The sequence below is a fragment of the Otolemur garnettii genome, unplaced genomic scaffold, assembly GCF_000181295.1.
Source record: "Otolemur garnettii isolate 467f Iridium unplaced genomic scaffold, OtoGar3 scaffold00101, whole genome shotgun sequence".
In the NCBI taxonomy this organism is placed as follows: Eukaryota; Metazoa; Chordata; class Mammalia; order Primates; family Galagidae; genus Otolemur; species Otolemur garnettii.
The window spans coordinates 596,732-618,312 of NW_003852496.1; the positions used below are offsets into that span (position 1 = coordinate 596,732).

Here is a 21,581-nt window from a genome sequence, read left to right on the forward strand (position 1 = left end):
AGTGCCGTGGCATCACAGCTCACAGCAACCTCCAACTCCTGGGCTTAGGCGATTCTCCTGCCTCAGCCTCCTGAGTAGCTGGGACTACAGGCACTGGCCACAACGCCCAGCTATTTTTTTTTATTGCAGTTTGGCTGGGTTCCAACCCGCCACCCTCAGTATTATGGGGGCAGCACCCTACCCACTGAGCCACCTGTATGCTTTTTATTCTTGTTTTCTGCATTATTGCACTGACCAGGGCCTCCGCTACCATGTTATATAAAAATGGTGAAAGTGAGCATCCGTGGCTGTGCAGTCATCTTATACTATTTAAGTACAATATTAGCTGTGGTTTTTAATGTAGCTATCATTTATTAGCTTGAAGATGTTTCCTTCTAATCAGTTAGCTGAGAATCTATATCATAAATGCATATTAGGCTTTGTCTTCTGCCTCTATTGAGATGACTACATTGCTTTCTCCATGTCACCCCCTCCACTGGTTCAACCAGTCCTGCTATAAACTCGGTAGTGGTGCATGACCCATCTTACATACTGCTAGATTCAATTTGATAGTTGTTTTGCCAGGCATAGTTGGGCTGACTTTTATGAGTGATATTGGTCTATGATTATCTTTTCTTTGAAAATCTTTTGTCAGCTTTTGTTATCAAAGGGTTATGCTGGATTCATGAATTGAGAAGTATTCCCTTCTCCACTTTATTGAAAAGTTTGTGTAAAACTGGCTTTTTTCCGTACATGTTTGATAAAATTTGACAGCACAGCCATCTGGTCTTGAACTTTTCACTGTGGAAAGATTTTAATGATAAATTTTATTTTTAATGAATATAGCAATATTTAGATTTCTTATTTTTTCTTGAGTCAGTTTGGATAATTTTTTGTCTTTCCAAGTGCTTGTCTGTTTTCTCTAAGTTTTAATTTAGTGTAATACAGTTTTTAAAATATTCTATTATCTTGTTAATGTATGCAGATATTTTTCATTTAAAAAAGATAAACTTTGTATTTTAGGAGAGTTTAGATTTGCAAACCACAACAACAAAACAACAAAAAAACAACTGAGAAAGGTAGTTCAGAATTCCTGTAACCCCCTCACCTCATCCCATTTCCCTTATTCATATGGTACACAAGCTAAAATCAATGAATAAATACTAGTATGTTCTTTTTAACTAAATTCAATAGTACTCAGATCTCCTTAGTTTTTATTTAATGTTGCTTTCTGTTCCAGAACCTCATCCAGGACACTGTATTACCCTTACTCATTCTGTCTCCTTAGGGTTCAATGTATTGCCTAATGCCACGATGTATTTTCATTGTTACGAAGTGGTTGTGACCCACAGGTCGAGAACCGCTGCCTTAGGCTCTCCTGACTGTGATGGTTTCTCAGATCTTCCTTGTTTGTCATGACCTTGACAACTCTCAGGAAAATTGCTGAGGCATTTTGTAGAATTTATAACAGTTGAACTGGAACTTGTCTGATGTTTTTCTTATTAGACTTTATTAAGGAAATGCAAATAAAAACCCATATCATACTAATTCGTAACTATGAGGATATAAAAAGAAAAGCACTAGTGAGGACTGTGCAAACTGTTAGTCTTGTGCATGGCTGGGGAAAATATAAAATGATGTAGCCCCTGTGGAGAACAGTCTGATGATTCCTCAAAAGGTTAATATAAGAGTTACCACCTGACCCAGTAATTCTACTCCCAGGTATACACCCATCAGAATTGGAAGGACTCAAACAGACACATGTACACCAACACTCATAGAAACTTTATCCACAATACCAAAATAGTGGAAACAACTCAAGGGTCCATCAACAGAGGAAGGGATAAACTCACTGTGCTATCTCCAATGGAATATTACTTACTCAGCCCTTAAAAAGAATGAAATAACAATGTTACAACATAATGCCAAGTGAAATAAGCCACACATAAAAGGACAAACTTTGTATAATTTTGCCTATGAGATACTATTTTACCTATATGAGATACTATTATCGAATAGGGAAATTCATAAGGACAAGAGGTTACCAGGAGGGGGCGGGGCATGTGGAGTTATTCTTTAATGAATAGAGTTTCTATTTGGAATAAAAAAACAGTTCTAGAAATGGATAGTGGTGATGGTTATGTAACACCACTGAACTTTAAAATGTTGTTTTAAAAAGATAAGTGCCCTTTAATCTTTTTGTTATATAAATTCTTTAATTTTACATTTCCAGTTGGGTAAACACTGAGCCTGTTTCAGGTTTCTGTCTCTTCCACTCACAGCCTCCCTTCCTCACTCCCTTCCCTGCTTCCCACTTGTCCACTTTTGCCTCCCTCCTCCCCATCCCCTTGCCTTCTTCCCCCTCTCTCCTTTCCTTCCCCCCATCCTCTTTTTCTTCCCTTTCTCCCCTCATTCTGGTGATAACTGGATACACTTCAGGGATAGGTTCCTCTGTCCTGCTCATACTAATAAGTTTCCTCTAAAGCAGGGGTCCTCAAACTTTTTAAACAGGGAGCCAGTTCACTGTCCTTCAGACAGTTGAAGTCCCATGCGGGCCCCGGGATGAGTCAGCTGGTAAGCAGGACAGGCAGCGGCAGCAAAAACACCCAGCTGGCCGGATAAATGTCCTAGGTGGGCGGCATGTGGCCCGCAGGCCATAGTTTGAGGACACCTGCTCTTAAGAGTCTCAAATCAGTGTCTTTAGGGCTAGGATTCCTCCACATGGCAATGGTGGAATTAACTCCTTGACTGTGCCACAGAGTGTCATATATAAAGTCTTCCTATACCAGGATCCAGGATACTTTTTGGTGACAGAGGCGTACACATCAGCAAAGGCATTTTGTAGCATCCTAGTGAACCACCCACTTTTAAGCATGACCTTATCATGGCCCACAGTAAATGCTCCTCCTCCATGGGGAACATGTACTGAGCCTATATATTGCACGAGGAATCGCCCTTTCCCCTGAGCACTCCACAGAACAGGGGCTATGCCTGCTGAAGCATACAGCTATGGTGCAGAGTGGCAGTCACTCTCCTGAGGACCAGGGATGTCTGTCCTTGAGACGTTCGACTCAATCTGAGACACCTAAATAGATCTGGACCAAGACACATGACTCAGGGCCACTTTAAGGAGAGCTCCAATAGAAAATTTTCTAACTTAAGTCAGTTAAATCTTTAATAGTAGAACACAGCAAATACAATCCAGAGCAGCACGGCTCCAAGGCAAGCTCGCCAGTGAGCAGCAGCCCTGAGTACAGCAGGGCCCCCCCCCACCCCCCCGCACACCTCCCCACACTGACCGCCTCCCTCAGGTGACCTATTTCCAGAGCCAAACATGCACCACAGGTAGGTGTCCATACTGCAGGCCTAGTTCCTCGTGTTGGCCACCTCCGTGTGCAGACCAGTTTGTTATAGCCCCTCACATCTTAATTGTCTCATGGATTGTGAAGGTCACCTTACAGAGATCCTACTGATTACATACAACACTAGTATATGCTCACTAGCAAGCAGCAAAGCCAGTGAGAGGGAGCCTGCCCCTCGCACGTTCCCCCCACCCCCAGGAGTCATCATCTAGACATCTCAGACAGAGGAGAACTTCCCTGCTGAGTCTGCAATGATGAGGTACATTCAAGGCTGTGAGCTGATTCCTGTTTGTTGAACTTACAACTCCAAATGAGGTTTGTCTATCCTAGAAACAAAGTTCCCCAAGACATTTATCAGATCTGTATTAGTTTTCATTTTCTTTGACTCGTACTAATTACCTACTGATGTGTAAAAAATTACTCTGAAAATCAGAGGCTTCAAGTACAAACATTTATTCCTTCATACTCTGTGAAGGTCGGGAATCTTGGAAGAGACACATTGGAGGGTTCTGGCCCAAAGTGTCTCAAGAGGTTGTGATCAAGCAGCTGAGCAGGAGGAGGTTGTTTCCTGCTGGGCCTCTCCGTGGGTTTCCCGTGTCATCATGACATGGCAGCTTCTTCTCCCACACCAAGCAGTTCAGTAGAGTACACCAGGGCGACCAGAACTCAGGCTTCAGCCCAGTAATGACCCAGTCGCAGCAGTGATGTGCCACCGCTTCTGCCATTGCTACCCGTCACACAGACCAACCTCAGAGCAATGTGGGTGAAGACTACACACGGATGTGACTATCAGCAGCTGGGGATCCGGGTTGGAGACCAGCTGAGAGGCCGCCCTCCAAGTGACAGTCTGCAGAGTGCTGAGGCGCCTGTCGTCCTCCTGAGTGCTCACCCAGTGGCTGTGCTGCTGTGTGTCTACAAGACTGTTCCTTGATAGGGTCCCTACTCACTATCACAGAAGCCAAGGTTCCTACACCAATGCGCTGTATGTGGGAACTTAACAAATGTTGCTCAATTCTTAAAAGTCTATGAGACAGCAATAGTGTCCACACTTCATAAATGAAGGATAGGAAAAGTTAAGCTATTTATTATCACTCACCCAGTAAGTCATGGGACCAGAGGTCTCAAGTCTATCATTCCTCAAGGCCTAAGATCTTCCCCTACTTCCCTGCTTCTTGCAAAGTGGCTCCTGATTCTACCAATTTCCAAGTTTGTTCTCCCACTAACCCCTTACTCACCTCACACGACACTCCATACTTTATTTTCCAACACACTACATGGTTTTGAGGTCACTGGGTTCCTGGTGTTACTGACATCCTCTCGCCCCATCCCTACACACCAGCCATTGGAAATCTGTTAGGCCTTGGCCTAGCACAGGGCAAGTTTCATACATACTCAAAGTGTGCTTGAAATGAGTTGTTTTCATGTTGAGATCAGACTCTGTAAGTTCATTAAATCGATTTTGTTATACTACTATTCAAATCTGCATCTTTACTGATTTTGTGGTGTTTAGTCTAAAACTACTGAGGCGTATTAAAATCTCCACTACAGTGGAGGACATTAACTTTCCTTGCAGATCTATACACACCTGCATGCTCTTAGATGCATGTATGTTTTATCTTTAATCTGTCACTATTCTCAGGGACTATGTGTAGTAGACACTGGATTTACCCAAGTAGAGGAGAAAAGAGTAAGGGGAGAAAGAGAAGGAGGAGGAAAAGAAAAGGGTGAGAGGGAGCCAATTACAGACAGATGCAAATGCAAACCTTCTCCTTTCTCTGCTAAAGAAAGATAATTAGCCTTTCAGTGGTCTCTAATCTGGTTAGCGGTTAGATTCTTAGGGTGGGTTATATCTTCTCTCCCATGCCAGTGAGGGCTGAGGCAAGTTTCTCTGCCGGCTCTTTCTGTGAGACTGTTTTCCACCCAGCCTTCCCCTGGGGTCCCAGCTTCACAGACGTCTTCTATTAGACCTGGAGCAAGACTGAGATTTATTTAGTCTTCTTGTCCTATGCTCAGTGCAAAGGAAGAGTTCAGGGTTCGCAGATGGTTCCACTTGATTTGGGATTCCAAAAAAGGTGTGTGCATGTGTTTGGTGCTTATCAATACAGTAACACAATTTTTTAAAATATATTTTAATCTAGTATTTTAATTGAATCTATTGAAAGCATTATTCAGATTATTCCGTGGCTGAGCATGGTGGATTGTCTAATTCCAGCACTCTGGGAGGCTAAGGTGGGTGGACTGTTTGAACTCAGGAGTTCAGACCAGCCTGAGAAAGAGTGAGACCCCATTTCTACTAAAAAGTAGAAAAACTAGCTGGGTGTGGTGGCAGGTGCCTGTAGTCCCAATTACTCAGGAGGCTGAGGCAGGAGGATCACTTGAGTCCAGGAGTTTGAGGTTGCTGTGAGCTATGATGCCACGGCACTCTACCCAGTGTGACAGAGTGACACTCTTATCACACACACACACACAAAATTATTCTCTCCATATTGCTTCTCAATCTTCCAAATTTTGTTCACCCCTTGTGATTCAGCTCGACTGTGGCTGCCTCCACCACTGTTCACCCCACCTCGGCCACACGCCCAACACACACCAGCAGCATATTCCTCCCTCTGTTCCCACAGCGCTGCTTCTACCCCAAGCGCACAGTTTCCATACGCTGCTCTTACTTTCTGGGCAGTTACATTTGTCTTCTTTCTCACTCGATAACCAGGCACTATGCCAGCTTCCTGCAGTTCCACTCCACACTCCTCTGGGTTCCAGAGCGGGCAGCAAAGATGGTCATCTGAGAATGATGTTCCCATCTGTTTGTTGGCTTAAAATTTTGCTCTTAAGCAAATTTCAGAAAATTTTAAAAAAGACTTATGCCTAGAAATTCTGACCGCATAGACCCACCTGATCCTATGGCACTGGGCTAAACAGCCAGTGTGGCTCAAAAGAGTTAAGTGGCCTGAAAAAGCTTCAACCGGGCCGCTGTGGGGTGTGCTCGTCAAGAAACAAGAGGCTTCCAAAGGGTGCTGGACAGGGTGCCTTCCTCATCAAGGGCCTTTGGGTGCTGACAATGAAACCTCTTTCTATCACCTACTCACTTATGGAACTTGACCACCATTAAACAGACTGTGACTGAATCATTTTATGCAGTTTGAAATTAGTTACATTTCACATAATACAGTATTGAAAACCTTTTTTAATATTGCTGGTGGGATCAACATGAGAAAGAAATTCAAGTAGTTTTCCATACATGAAATATTCTTCTGAGGCTAGAGATACAACCAGGAGAATGACTTCAAGGTCATTACCATCAATAATGTATGAGAAGGTGAAGCAGGAGTCAAGATTTTGACAGGAGGTTAAAATATACCCTAAAAGAGAAAACAGATGACTAAAATCTGCACAAGAGTGCACCGGGTTTTGCTAACACACCCAGTCATCTGCGTCAGCTGCCCAACCGTATCTCCCCAGACACCATTCACCAGTGAGCACATGTGAAATCTAGGTCCACACAATGGAAGAACACTTTATAGTTAGTTTCATAACCAAAAAACATATTTTCATAGAAACAACACGCAAGGGGATAAACATTAGCTACCAAAAAAGTTGACTTAGGTTAACTGTGCCATTCAAAGGTATTGCAGAAAGAAGCTCAGTTCTGACTTGCAAGAGTCGGCCTCAGCTCACCTCACGAGGGGCTCCGAGCTGAGGCGTCAAGGAGGCAGTCTCACTGCTTCTTGCTGTCAGCACGCCTGCAAGGCAGATGCCTGCTGCTGTCCTGTCTCCTTGTCTGCTTTCTCATCTCCGTGCTGCAAACAAGCCCTGTGCTGGTCCCTGAGTAACAGCAGGTGTCACGAGCACAGGCTCATTTTGTATGAGTGTTCTTGTCTTTGAAAGAAATGAGAATATGACAAGGAAACTGAGTAGCAGCAGGCCTATCCTCAGCAGCCTTTCTGAGTGATGTCTAGGCCCGATGACTTTGTTATTTCCAAGGCTGTGAATACCTGTGCAAAGGGGAACACAAAGGGAACATACAGAGAGAGGTAAGCACTGTTTCAAGAAAACACGTTCTCAATGTTACATTTATGCCATTCTTTTAAATACATAGTTACTAATACCAAAGTTTAACAATGTGCTTTATGATTATTTTTTGAACCACATCTATTGAAGCCAGTTAAAAAAATGTTCTATTTCCTACCTCCCCACATGTGGGGTGAATTCCAATGGTGTCATCTAGTTGCTGTTTAGTGAGCCCACATTTCATTGCAGCTGCAAATCCTTGGGTAACCTCACCAGCATTTGGTCCAAGAATATGTAATCCTATTATCCGATCCTTTAATACAGGAACAAAACAAAGAGAACACCAGTAGGTTAATGGTGTGAATAGGAATCTGTTCACTGCAATTCCACAGTTAAATTTTACAGTAAAATGTATAGTTAAAATCTAAGAGAAATAACTCTCATGTTGAACTGAGCAGAGAACATTACCATGAAACTGAGTCTCTCTTAAGAATCTGTTAAATGAGCCAGTAAATGCACATCCAGACTTAATTTACACTCAAATTTACTAGAACAAGCAATTTACCCACTGCATGAAAGAGTTCATCAGTACAATGTAAATTTGTGAATTATGCTGAGATAGTGCTCAACAACAACATAACATGTCTGAACTAAAGTCCAATGTTGAAATAATTCTAAGGCAGCGGGTTTACGGGAAATGCAGAGATTGCCAGGGCAGAAAGCAAGGTGTTCTGCTCCTAACCCTGAGCTCAAGGAGTGGCAGGTGTGTGGCTGTCACCAAGCACTGTGTGCTGAAGGGTGCAGAGCGTACGTGGTGCACAGACCCCCAGAGACGGAGGCGAGATTTGCAGTCAATTTCCAAGGTAATGGTGCATTAATATTTTCTCATCAGACTCTATTCTTCATTTTGATCTTCAATAGTAAAAGTGTATAACAGATGAAGAGAGAACTGTAAAAGGGCACCAGAGGTCAGAGGGAGGAGAAATATCTGCCCATTCTGGAAAAAGAATAATGGTTCAGAGCAGCCACCCTCATCCACACCTACTGGTGGGCACTGGAGGCACGCAGATGCCACCTGGGCCAGGGGTTCCAAGTACAATTCCAAGGGCCCCATGGAAGGCTACCCAATTGGAATCTGAGGTGGTGCCTCACACAGCAACCTGGAAAAGGGCAGATGGTCCAGAGAAAAGCAGGGCATCTGGTGAAATCTCCACTGATAACTGAAAACGGAGTCAGGTGCTGCATGAGGGAAGCAGGTGGAGTAAGGTCTTTCCTCTTCTCAGTACTAGGGTGATGCTCCAGAAACAGGCTTCACCAAGGTCATCAGTGGGCAAGGGGGAGACCACAGCCTGGGGACTGTGTGGGAGCTTGGGGTCAGCGGGAAGGCTGGCGTGGGACAGAGTGGAAGGGGTTCTAAGACAGGGCAACAGAGGTAGCAATGCCACCTCAGGGTGACAGCCACCGAGGTGGCCGTCTGCAGCTGTGAGGAGGCTGAGTCCTGCTCTGTCAGCGGCTCTCACTTTCAGAGACCAGCAGTGGGTACCCACAGCTTCTCCCAGCTTCCCTGGGAAAGGCTGCCTCCAACTGCCACGATGCTGACTTCAGAAAACTTCTTCCCAAAGAATAAGGAAATAGTCCCACACAAGGACACAACCCCCAGGAGCACAACTGCAAACTCATCCCAACTTGGAGCTCTTCAGGGCCATGGTAACCAACTCCGTCCCCACTGCCCTGAGACGTGCAACTACCAAGAAAGCCCTGAGCTCTGGACGGCTTCCCCATGCAGCGGTGGAGCAGATGCTAGTGGGCTGTCAGCCTGTGGCACCCGCTTTCTTTTGTACTGAGAGTATGATGAAAACAGACATGACACTTAAACAAGATGATGGCTGTCTTACTGGAAACTTCATAGAAGGGTCAGTTGTTGCTTTCAGTATTTATGTTTAATCTCCCCAGACAGATTAGAAACAAAAGAAGAACCAAGTCTGAATAGCGCTCTCCATATGCGATATTCTTTACAAAGCAAGTTAAAAATACACTAGGCTTAAACTGTAATTATGAGGGGTGCTGTCAGCATTCTGGAGGGAGGAGAGCCATCAGCATGGGCAGTACCTTCTGCTGCTGCTCTAGTGAAAAGCTTCACCAGGACTCAGCAACAGGTGTTGCTTTCTGAGCATCTCCTTCTAATAGCTTCTGAAACCCAGTTTATAAAACACACACAAACACATCCTATACAATTTATTAGTTGGTAACCAAAATTTTCACAGATCATTCTGTTCTAAACTGTCAAGTTTCAACTATCAAGCCATCGAGACAGCCCTGGGAGGAGACGGCTTCCGGTGCTCTACCTAGAGAGGGCATGTGAACTGCCACGGCTCGGCCTCTGCAAACCCCAGCAGTGTGAAGGGGCTCTGTCCAGCCCTGAAGGCTATCTTTAAACAGATTATAAAAATCTAAATTCTAGGAATGAAAGCTACATTCTAAAATCACAGCTTTTCAGCTGTAGTGGTATTACGTACATGGTCCAATTTATTGCAGATTATCTTTGCATAACAAGTATTGTTGTCTCTGCCGGCTAGCGTCCATTCAAGAGGCCAGAAGAAACTATGAAATACCTGAAGAAGAGATGAGAGAGATTAATGTATATGAAGGCTACTCCTCCACAGGCTCTTTAATTTCCTAACGACAATAACCTCTGTAACAGCTTTGAGAAATTGAAAGTTCAATGATCCCAACTTTATGTATCTGATGGGAGCATCTGGGCCACAGCTCCTGAAACATCAGTTGCACAGGTGTGTGGACCTTTGTTTTGGTTGCTCAGCAGTTCCAAAAAGAATCTGTGAAAAAAATTCCATTTTCAAACGTGTACAGCACCACCACTTAAAGGCAGTCAATGCACTAGTGCCCGGGGTCCTCGGGGAGGCTGAAGAGGCAAGGCCAAGACCCTGACTACAATGTTCAAAGTCAAGCAAAATCTAGAAAACAGAAAAAATAAAATAGTTCTAGCCATTCAAAGAGATTAAGAACCTATGTTACTTGAAATCAGGGATTATGACCCTCACATTTCTGTCTCCCAAACCCTCACGAGAGTGTCCTACGCGTGCTGCTGAGCTCTGCCTCCTGAAGACCAGCAGAGAGCAGTGTGCCCTCCACCCAGCGTGGGACCTAGGAGTGGGTGTAACCTCCCAGTGCCGCTCCTCTGAGTCACTCCCTACAGAAGGTGGGAACTAATGTACCTGAACCATCATCTAGAAGGTATCTCAACTCTCTACCCAGCTAGGGGTAGAGCAGCCATCCTCATCCACACCTACTGGGGGGCTCTCAGATGGGATCAGGCAGATCCAACCTCCCAGTGCCGCTTCTCTGTGTCACTCCATGAGGAAGGTGAGAACTAATACTGGGTGAGAGAATAAGAAATGTACCTGAACTATCATCTGTAATGTATCTGAGCTATAATTCAATGGGTGAATTTAAATTTTAAAAAATCCCACCCAGGCCCAGTGTGGTGGCTCATACCGATAATCCTAGCACTCTGGGAAGCGGAGGCAGGAGGATCCCTTGAGCTCCTCCTCAAGAGCAAGACCTCATTTCTGCTAAAAATAGAAAAATTAGCCAGATAATGTGGCAGGCACCTGTAAGCCCAGCTACATGCGAGGTCAAGGCAGGAGGATTGCTTGAATCTGGGGATTTGAGGTTGGGATGAGCTGGGCTGAGGCCATAGCACAGTAGCCTCAGTGAACAGAGCCAACAGAGTGAATGAGACTCTGTCTCAAAAAAAAAAAAAATACCACCCAGAAATAACCATTTACAATGTTAGGGAAGCATCAATTGTGGGAACATATGTAGTTAAAATATTTATTAAAAAAGTATCATGGCATATAGTTGTAACAAAAAAATTAGACTTAATTTATACCTAACAGAAGAAAAAGAAACTTCAACATATTTTAATATAAACTTTTACATTTCTGTGGCTTTTAGGAATAGAAGATAAATGTTTCTCTACCTCAAGATATAATCTCCTAAAATGACAGCTCTAAGATTAAAAAAAGAAAGGGTGACAACTCTCGGAGGTGTGGCCTGACTTAAGAACAGCAGCTGCTGTTCTGATGCTGCTCCCTGAGCAGGCAGGAGCTGAGCACTCCTTCTGCGCTCTCCCTGGCTGTGCCAAATGTTTTTTCTTTCTAATACTTCTAAGTTCTTACTGTATTTAAGTTTTGATTCTCCTGGTTCAAGGTGGGTATGAAGTGTGGGTCCTACTTCTTCTTTTTCCTCTCATTACTCCCCTTATTCAGAGTCTTCCTTTTATTGCCTGTGCTTTTTAAAAAGTGTTTATCAAATCATAAATAATTACAGACACAATTTTCAAAACTTTGTTACAAAAAACAGCCATTTCTGCCCCTACCTGTTTCAACAAACCCACAGGCCATCACTTTCAATTCTTTTATGTGCTGATTTTGGTATTTACCTCTATGTTTCTAAAAACATGCTTATACTGCCACTGCTTGACTTTTCTACCTTAGGCTTTATCTGCCAACTTGGCTCTATGCAATAGGAGGATTTCACCCTTTCTTCCCCAGCCATGCCCTTGGCATCCTCCTGCCCACCCTCATCCTGCCAACACAGTGATACTCTTGGCTGTGTAATTACCAGTGTTTCCTCTACCATGTAAAAGCTGTTTGCAGGCAACCACAAAGCCACAAGCAAAGAAGGAAGCCACAGCTTTACCTCACACCACTTGTGTATGCAAATATTGACTTAAAATGGGTCAGAGACCTAAACTGAAATCATGGGCCACATATCATTCGGTCTACAACAGACAGTGCACACAATGATGGTCCTCTGAGAATCTGCAAAACTCCTTCACCTAGTGACGCGGCACAACACACCCCTCATGTGCTCTGTGACGGTGGTGCAACCTCCGGTGTAAAAGCCTAGCAGACAATTATGCACAGTGCATAGTACTCAATGGCGACGCCCAATAGCTACATTTCTGGTGTGTGTACTTACAGTACTACACATCTTATCATTATTTTAGAAGGTACCACTCTATTAAAAACTTGGGGGTTTTTATAAATAAAAAAGTTAACTGTCAAACAGCCTCTGACAAGTCCTTCAGGAGATATTCCAGAAGGTGGCATGGTTCTCACTGAGCATGACAGCCACATACCTGTCACTGCCCCTGTGGACCTTCCAGTGGGACAAGGTATTGAGGTGGAGGACAGTGATGCTGATGACTCTGACCCTGGGTAAGCCCTAAGCTAATGTGTGTGTTTGTGTCTTAGTTTTTAATAAAAAAAGTTTAAAAAGTAAAAAAAAAAACAAAACTTTTTAAAATAGAAAATGGCTTATAGAATAAGGATATAAAGAAAAACATTTTTGGACAGCTATACAGTTTGTGTTTTAAGCTAAGTGCTATTATAAAAGAGCAAAAAAAATTTAAATTAAAAATTGTAGTAAGCTAAAGTTAATTTGTTAATGAGGAAATAAAACCTTTTTAACAATTTTTCTTTTTTTTGGGACAGTCTTACTATGTCACCCTCGGTAGAGTGCCACGGCGTCACAGCTCACAGCAACCTCAAACTCTTTGGGCTTAAGCAATTCTCTTGCCTCAGCCTCGCATGTAGCTGGGACTACAGGTGCCCATCACAACACCTGGCTATTTTTTGTTACAGTTGTCATTGTTCTTTAGCAGGCCCAGTCTGGGCTCGAACCCACCAGCCTCAGTGTATGTGGCTGGTGCTCTACTCCCTGAGCTACGGGCACTGAGCCCATTTTTAACAACTTAATGTAACCTAGGTATCCAGTGTTCACAAAGTATATGTGACACCCTAGACTTTCACTTTCACTGTCCATCACTCACTGATTCACCCAGAGCAACTTCCAGTCCTGCAAGCTCCTCTCATGGGGTAAGCCCTATACAGAGTACCACCTTTTATCTTTGGTGCCATATTTTTTACTGTACCTTTTCTAGGTTCAGCTATACCTAGATAAGTGGTTACTACAGTTTTATAATTCCCTACGATATTGCACCATAACATGGTGTGTCGGTGTGCAGCCTTGGAGCAGTCTGTTACAGCCTTGATGGGCAGTAGGCCACGTCATCTGGTCTCTCCAGTACACCCTGATGTGTACACACAGACTGCCTGACACATTCCTCAGAATACACTGCTGCTGTAAGCAGTGCATGACTACATTTTTAAAACTCTAAGAAGAAAACATGGGCAGAACTTTGGATTAGGCAGTGTTTTCTTAGATACGACATGAAAAGTATGTGTCCAAAAAAGATAAGTTATATTTGATCAAAATTAAAGACTTTTGTGCTTCAAAAGACACCATCAATAATATAAAAAGACAGCCTCCAGAATGGGGGAAAAACCCTGTAAATCATCTCTAGTAAGGGACATGCATCTCCTCTCCACATGTGGAATGGGGCAAGGATATGAGGAAGTGGGGTTGTTGGAAAGCAGGTAGGTCATGAGGGCCAGGCCAGCCCTCACAAATGCAGTCGGCGCCCTGACAAAGCAGATCTAGGAAGCTCACTGCTCCTGTACTATTCAAGGACACAGAGAGAAGAGAGCTGTCTGTAAACCAAGAAGAGGGTCCTCATCAGATACCAAATATGCCTTGATCTACCAGAACTCAGCCTCTAGAAGTGTAAGAAATAAATTTCTATTGTTCATAAGCCATCCAGTTAAGCCATTTTGTTAGAGCAGCCCAAACGAACTAAGACACGATCTTAGAGAGTTTATTTTAAAATACACATCTTCCCTCAAAAGCTTATCGACATCACTCATTCTATCTGGTACCGAATGTCTCTGTGAAAAAGCTCAAGGCCAGTCTGACTCTGTGCTCACTGTGGACAACTACTTTTCTCTGCCTGGATTCCTAAGTGTCAGGAACGTAACTGGGACATCCTGATGTCAACGGCTCTGCATCAATCTCTCCACAAACAAGGTATGTTACATCAATCTTTAGATTCAGCTCTTCTCCAATAGTAGCAATATTTTCTTCTATTATGTTTCCAAATACTACTCCTGCTACCGCTTCTTAGGCTTTCCACCGAAGGGTCATCTTTGCCTCTCTGTGCGTATCGCAGTCCTGGACTTTTTTCTCCCACACTGAAGCATAACTAACCCAACTTTTCCTATATAATTAAGTTTGCTTCCAGTCATGTGCTTATTGTAATTCTGATGTATGTGCTAATTTGGTGACACAGTATTTCTATTTCTCACTTTGTCCTTAATAATCAGGGCATGGCTGTGATTATTTCGCTCCCTCCTTCCATACAACAGGTGTTCATTAGAAAGGAAGTCCAGGTTTTTTACTCAGGAGAAATCCTGGCATCTCTTTCTTTCTCCCTTTTTTCTCTTTTCTCCCAAATGGCAAAATCAGATATGGGACTACTGCACTAGGGAAGAACATACTATTCCTTTTTTTTTTTTTTTTTTGGCAGTTTTTGGCCGGGGGTGGGTTTGAACCCGCCACCTCTGGTGTATGGGGCTGGCCCCCTACTCCTTTGAGCCACAGGCACCATCCTACACTATTTCTTTTTATCTGTGTCCTTTGGGTAACATTTTTCTTAACATTGCAGGAGTGCTGAATAGCCTCTATTTTTCACATATCACAGAAGCAAGCCAAGGAAACTAGAAGCTCAGAGACAAGGCTACAGGAAAGAAATGATGTGGTTAGGGAACAAACAATAAACCGGCATGACCAGGTCATCATGAGCAGGACGGGACTGGCCTGAACGACCTGGAACGTTCTGCCTCTACAGCAAGAGGAAGGAACATGGACTGTATTCTATGGGCACGGGGAAATTATGGAAGAGTTAAGTGGGGAAATGGCATAACTGGTTTGTATTTTTAAAAGATCCCTCTGGCTAACGTGTTATGACTGGAATGGTGTGTGTTAGAGAAACCTGTGAGGTCTCACAGTCGTTCAGGCAAGAGCCAGAGGAGGGAGGACTAGAACAGGATGGTGAGGGGAAGTGAAGTGAGGAGATCCGTACCAGACATATTCTGAAGGTACCACAAATTGTAGGCAACAACATGGAGGAATTAAGGTGGCTCTTATGTACGTATGCATGTGGGTTTTCCCCCGATATGGAACCAAAGATTTTATTCTCGAAGGAACTTTAAAGTAAAACAGGTTAAAACCTTGGGTCTAGATTCTCTAAAATTTTGTATTTAATCAGGCCACCAGAGAGCCCTGTTTTGGCCCATTTAGGAATTGCTGTTTTATACATTAAACCGTAAGACTGTATTTCTGGATGTAATAAAAAAAAAAACTGTTCTCCAGCCTGGGCAATGTAGCGAGACCTTATCTCCACAAAAATAAAAAAAAACTAGCCAGGCACAGTGGCGTATACACCCCTAGTCCCAGCTATGTGGAAGGCTGAGGGGGGAGAATCACTTGGGCCGAGAGTTGCAGGTTACAGGAACATTCCACTGCCCCTCAGAGACGGCACCTGAGCAAGACCCTGTCTCAGATGGGCAGTGGGGGGAGAAACAATTCTATAAAACTCATTATATTTACTAAAGAGATACATTAAGGACATTATTGATATTATTCACCATATCAAAATGTCCCTTTCATAAGACCTTGAGGAAGTCTCCCAGTTCTCAGTTTCTCTTTGAGATCAGGTCACAGAAAACTAAAATTAAAATTTCAGTTTAATCTCAAAGTAGAACTTCATAGCATGAATTTTGTGAACAAAAAAATTAACCTTTCTCTAGCTCTTTTTTTCTACTCTCCCTTTTCTTTTCACCTTGATTTTCTTAGTTTAAAAGTTATTATGAATATATTTTCAAAAGGCCTCCTCAGTCCCTCTATATCAATAACTTTACAGAAATTTAAGTAAGAATTTCAGTAAGTCCACAGGCCATTTAATTAGGGAATATCCCTGGTTCTATATTTATATTCCCAATAATAAATTAAATCATACAATTAAAATGTCTTCAAGGGAAAAGACTGAAATTTCAATTCTCTTTTACTTAAAATATCAAGTATTAGTAATTCCAACTCTCTTTGTTTTTCCCTCTCCTTCCTCTGTTGGGAGGGTGGGCAAAAAAAGCCAATCAAATTACCCACCAAAAAATAAGAAAATATTTTTAAGATTATGATTGGCTAAAAGGTGAAGGAGTGAAAGAGAGGTGCAAATAAATGTGTGTTTGGGGAGTCTGAATGGCCCACACTATCCTGAGACTGTCCGCCAGCCCGACGCCAGCCCGTCCAGAGTGTAGGCTCCCAGAGCTCTAGTGATGGGTGTGGCTCTGCTGCTGGCCACATCAACCCAAGGGGATGGACACTTGACCCAGTTGGGACCAACCAAGTGTCAAGTATTGAGACTAAGAAACAGTGTTTCAAATCAGGCCTTTCTAAGACCAGAACTATTAGATAAATTCAGGAGCAGAAGACAAGGTCATGTTTTGGCTGCTTTCCAGTGGCAGATAAAATCTGTCTGCAGAAAGAAAAATGAACGGTGTACACACATGTAAATGTACACAGAGACCCCAAGAAAGTAAGACAAAAGCTGAGATGACATTCCAATACCTGGATCTCGTCCTTCCTAACGCCTTAATGCATTCCTGTGTTCTCAAAAGACTTTTAAAAAACTTGGAGCTTCCTTGTACAAGCTTGCTCAAGTAGATTTTTGTTACCTATAACTCAAAAGTCCTAATTTAAATATTGGAATCACCTCTTTCCCCAAATGTACTCTTATTATTAGTCTGATAAAGAAATAGTGTTAAATTTCTAATTTCCTAAATTAGGAATATTATCTCCTACAATATAACCATTACGGTAATCTGCAAAATGACAAAATATGAAGTGATTGTATAAACAGTTGATTAACAGAGAAATTCTGGAAAAGGAAATAATAAAACAGTCTTACTTCTAGATTCTCTTTTTTATATGCTTCAACAGCTTTCTCTTCAGATAATCCACAGCAACCATATTCCAGAGGGGTAAACACCGCAGTCGGGATATTAACATAATCACACTGCAAGGAAAACAAATTCCACTCTCTTATTTTGTGGAACTGGAATGATGTTATTGTGTTGAGGCTGAGACCACCCCTTGGCCATTCCATACTCCTGGACCACAGGGAGACAGAGCAAATCCACAGGTCCACAGTGCTGGCCGAGTGACTGTCCTTGAGCACCACAGGGAGATGGCACCCAAGTATGTGTGGGGTGCTGATATACCCCAGGGCTGATTAATTGTGACTTGGTTCCAAAGTCCAGTGGCTAAAACAGACCGTTTTCAGAGACTTATCAGACTGAGTGGCAGGAAAACAAACTGAAAGATGCCTGTGGCCTCCAAACCTAACAAGCACTCCTCCAGCAGCCCCAGTGGACCTGCCTGGGAGAAAGTGAGGGAACTGCACGTGGCACTGTTGCCCAGGAGGAAAGGTCCCTGCCTGGGAAAAGACAGGGCCTCTCTGACTGTGTGGAAAAGAGCTGGCATACATGGCCAGAGGCACCGTGAATACCATGTACACAGACATTAAGTTGGGCATGGGTGGCAGAGAAAAGATGCAAAGTGTCTGCTCATCCCCATTCCCTTCCAAGGGCAGCACACCCACAGCTCTGTATGCTCCTCCAACCCCTGCCAATGGTCACAGGCAGCTAGATGAGGGAAACCCGTCTGACCCCAGAGAACCAATACAGGAGCTAGCCAGAAATCTATGAAATGCCAGAAACAGGTGAGCTGGGTCAATCCAATTCTTTCTCTGGGAGGAAATAAACTAGAAACAGAGAATGTTTCAGGTGGTAGTGGGACAGGAAGAAGCATCCCTACACAGCTATAGCCAAGTCAGGCTACAGAAGAGCAGGTGTGTGCAACACTGCCTGTGCTGTCAGGCCCCAGAGCAGCAGGACCCCAGGACCCCTGTGCTTCAAGTGCAGCGAGGCCCAGCTTCAACATGGTTCTTGTTCCAATTCCTCTGTGATCCTATCTCTTAATCCTGTGATCCTTATAACAAACTGCCTCAACCTGTGAGTCTGAGTAAGTTTCTACTGTTACCCTAGAGCAGTGGTTCTCTGTGAGTCGTGACCCCTTTGTAACAATGAAAATATATCCTGCATATCAGATATTTACATTATAATTCATAACAGTAGCAAAATTACAATTATGAAGTAACAATGAAAATAATTTTATGGTGGGGGTCACCACAACATGAGGAGCTGTATTAAAGGGTTACGGCATTAGGAAGGTTGAGAACCACTAACTTAGAGAAAAAAAGCAGCACCAAGAAGTATCACTGAACTGGTGAGGGGATCTGTGTAAAACACAGGACACGCTCCCCATCAGCCCAGACTCTAACATCTGGGATCTAGTGCCAGTTTGTGTCTGCCTACCTGTACACACCATGGGTGAGCCAGGCATTTATTTTCTTTTTTCCAAAATGGATGTGAAAATAACATAACTATGTGAACTACCCTGGTATTTTCTGACTTGTCTTAGGCCCTTGAATACTGATTGACTAACAGTCCATCCCAGTATTGACTGGCAGCCAATCCCAGATTCCATGGCTTACACAGAGGCCTCATTCTTAACAGATGTCTATTTCCTGTTTCACATCAATTAAGAAAAATCAATAGGAAATTACTCAACTTTCCTCCTGCTCCTAAAAACCTTCTCCGCATCTTAGACCATCTCCTTCACCTGAACCTGACCTCCTGCTAGCCTGCTTGTAGGCTTCCTTCCAGTCCTTCACGTTTCATCTCCTTCTTTATACCCTACACGTAATGCTCCATCTTCTAATCCGCCCTCCCCACAGATGCCATGATTAACTTGTTACAGCATTAGGCAAATGCTCTGCCAACACACATTCAAATGCTATTTGCACCTGAGATGGGATGACTCTTCTTTGCATGTTTAGCGTTGCTGGCCTCCACCCACTAGCGCCAGCAGAGTGCCCCCCAGGTACGCCTGATGGGCCAACTCCTCCACACACCCTTCAAGGTCTTCATGAGCAACTGCAGGAGGCATGAGGGGTGAAATAAGCAGCGCAAGGTGTCTCCTAGGGAGAATATGAATTCTATGAATTCACAGAAACTCAGAATGTGGAATACTCTGCAAGAAAAGTAGCATGGATGCATCAAAGAGCTGATGAATCAATTCTTAACAAGGGCGCCTGCTGTCACCACTGGAACAAGACAAGGGCCCCCACTGTCACCACTCTTATTCAGCAGGGTACAGGGAGTCCCAGGAAAATAAGCAGGCAAGAGAAAACATAAAAGGCATTCAAACTGAAAAGAGAAAGTCAAACTGTCCCTCTCTGTAGATGACATAGAAAAACCTCAAGATTCCACCTAAAACAGTCTAGAACTGATAAATCCAGTAAAGTTGTAGGATTCAAAACCAACATGGGAAAATTAATAGCATTTCTATATACCAGTAACCAACTAGCTGAAAAATAAATTAAGAAAGCAATCCCATTTATGATTATCTAAAAAAAATAATAAATGAATTTAACCAGGGAGGTTCTGAAAACTCTCCACAAGGAAACAAATGGAAAGATATCCCACAATCATGAATTAGAAGAATTAATATTGTTGAAACGACCACACTACCCACAGCAATCTATAGATTCAAGCAAGACCAAAGAAAATACTAATGACTAATGACATTCTTCATGGAAACAGAAAAAATATTCTAAAATTTATATAGGAATCACAAAAGATCCCAAATAGCCGAATCAATACTGAGTAAAAAGAACAAAGTTGGAGGCATTATACTACCTGACTTCAAAAACTACTACCAAGCTGTAATAACCAAAACAGCACAGTATTGGTTAAAAAAAAAAAAAAAACCAAAAAACAGATCAGAGACCAATGGAACAGAATGGAGAACCCAGAAATAAATCCACATATTTATGGCTAACTGATTTTCAACAAAGGCACCAAGAACGTACATAGTCTGGGAGAAGGTTGCCCTCTTCAATAAATGGTATTGGGAACTGAATATCCATATGTGGAAGAATGAAACTAGACTCCTACCTCTAACCACATACAAAATTAACTCTAAATGAATTAAAGACTTAAATGTAAGAACCACAGCTATAAAAGTACTAGATGAAACACAGGGGAAGCATTTCAGGACATTGGTCTAGGCAAAGTTTATGGGTAAGACGTCAAAAGCACAGACAACAAAACAGACAAGTGGGAGAACATAAAACTAAAAGCTCCTGCACAGCAAAGGAAATGATCAAGAGCATGAAGAGACAACCTGTAGAATGGAAAAAAATATTTGCAAAGTACTCACCTGATAAGGAACTAATATCCAGAGTGTACAAACAACTCAGACAACTCATAGCAAAAAAAAAAAGACCTCAATAACCAAACTGAAAAATGGGCAAAAGAGCCTCGGCCAAATGTGAGACCTCATCTCCACAAAGTACAGAAAAATTTGCCAGATGTGGTGGTGCACACCCGAGTCCCAGCTACTCAGGAGGCTGAGGCAGAGGATCCCTTGAATCCAGGAGTTCCAGGCTGCAGTGAGCTATGATGACGCCACTGTACTCTACCCCAGGTGACAGAGAAACCCTGTCTCAAAAAAAAAAAGGGCAAAGGATCTGAATAGACATTCCTGAAAAAAGACATACAAATGGCCAAAAAGTGTATGAAAAATGCTCAACATCACTAATGATCAAGAAAATGCAAACCTAAACCACAGTGAGCCATCGTCTCACACCATTTAGAACAGCTATTATCAAAACATAACAAATGCTTTAGCCATCAGGAATAAAACTTTGGTGTATACTAAAAAAAATAAAATAAAATAAAAATGCTTTAGCCAAGCCTGGTGTCACACACCTGTAGTCTCAGCAACTAGGGAGGCTAGAGGTGGCTTTAGCGCCCAGGAGTTGGAGGCTGCAATGAGCAATGATGACAGCACTGCACTCCAGCCTGCATGGCAGAGTGAGATTCTGTCTCCAAAATAAAAAAAAAGAAACTGCTGAGGAGGATGTGCAGGATACACTGTTGGTAGGAATGTAAGTTGGTACGGCCATTATGGAAACAGCACGGTAGTTTCTCAAAACCCTAAAATTAGAACTGCCATGAGACCCAGCAGCACCATCCATCCCAAGGGAGGAAAAGCAAACAGTGTATAGAAACGGCATCTGCGTCGCCTTCACTGCAGCAGCTGTGCAACAGCCACCTTATGGAGTGAAACACACACACACACTATGGGCACTGTGTGAGGTAAAACACACACACTATGGGCACT

General features: G+C 43.1%; 1 protein-coding gene across 1 annotated transcript in view; it reads right to left on the bottom strand.

Moving 5' to 3' along the window:
* Positions 1-6,866: 6,866 nt before the first annotated feature.
* TXNRD3 (thioredoxin reductase 3) overlaps positions 6,867-21,581 on the bottom strand; it is a 50,954-nt gene continuing 36,239 nt past the window's right edge. The window contains exons 13-16 of the mRNA XM_012809221.2: positions 17,239-17,346; positions 9,866-9,961; positions 7,528-7,662; positions 6,867-7,333 (exon numbers count right to left, since the gene is read on the bottom strand). Coding sequence (XP_012664675.1) covers positions 7,271-7,333; positions 7,528-7,662; positions 9,866-9,961; positions 17,239-17,346 — 402 coding nt within the window. The 3' untranslated portion in view covers positions 6,867-7,270. The remainder of the gene's footprint in view (positions 7,334-7,527; positions 7,663-9,865; positions 9,962-17,238; positions 17,347-21,581) is intronic.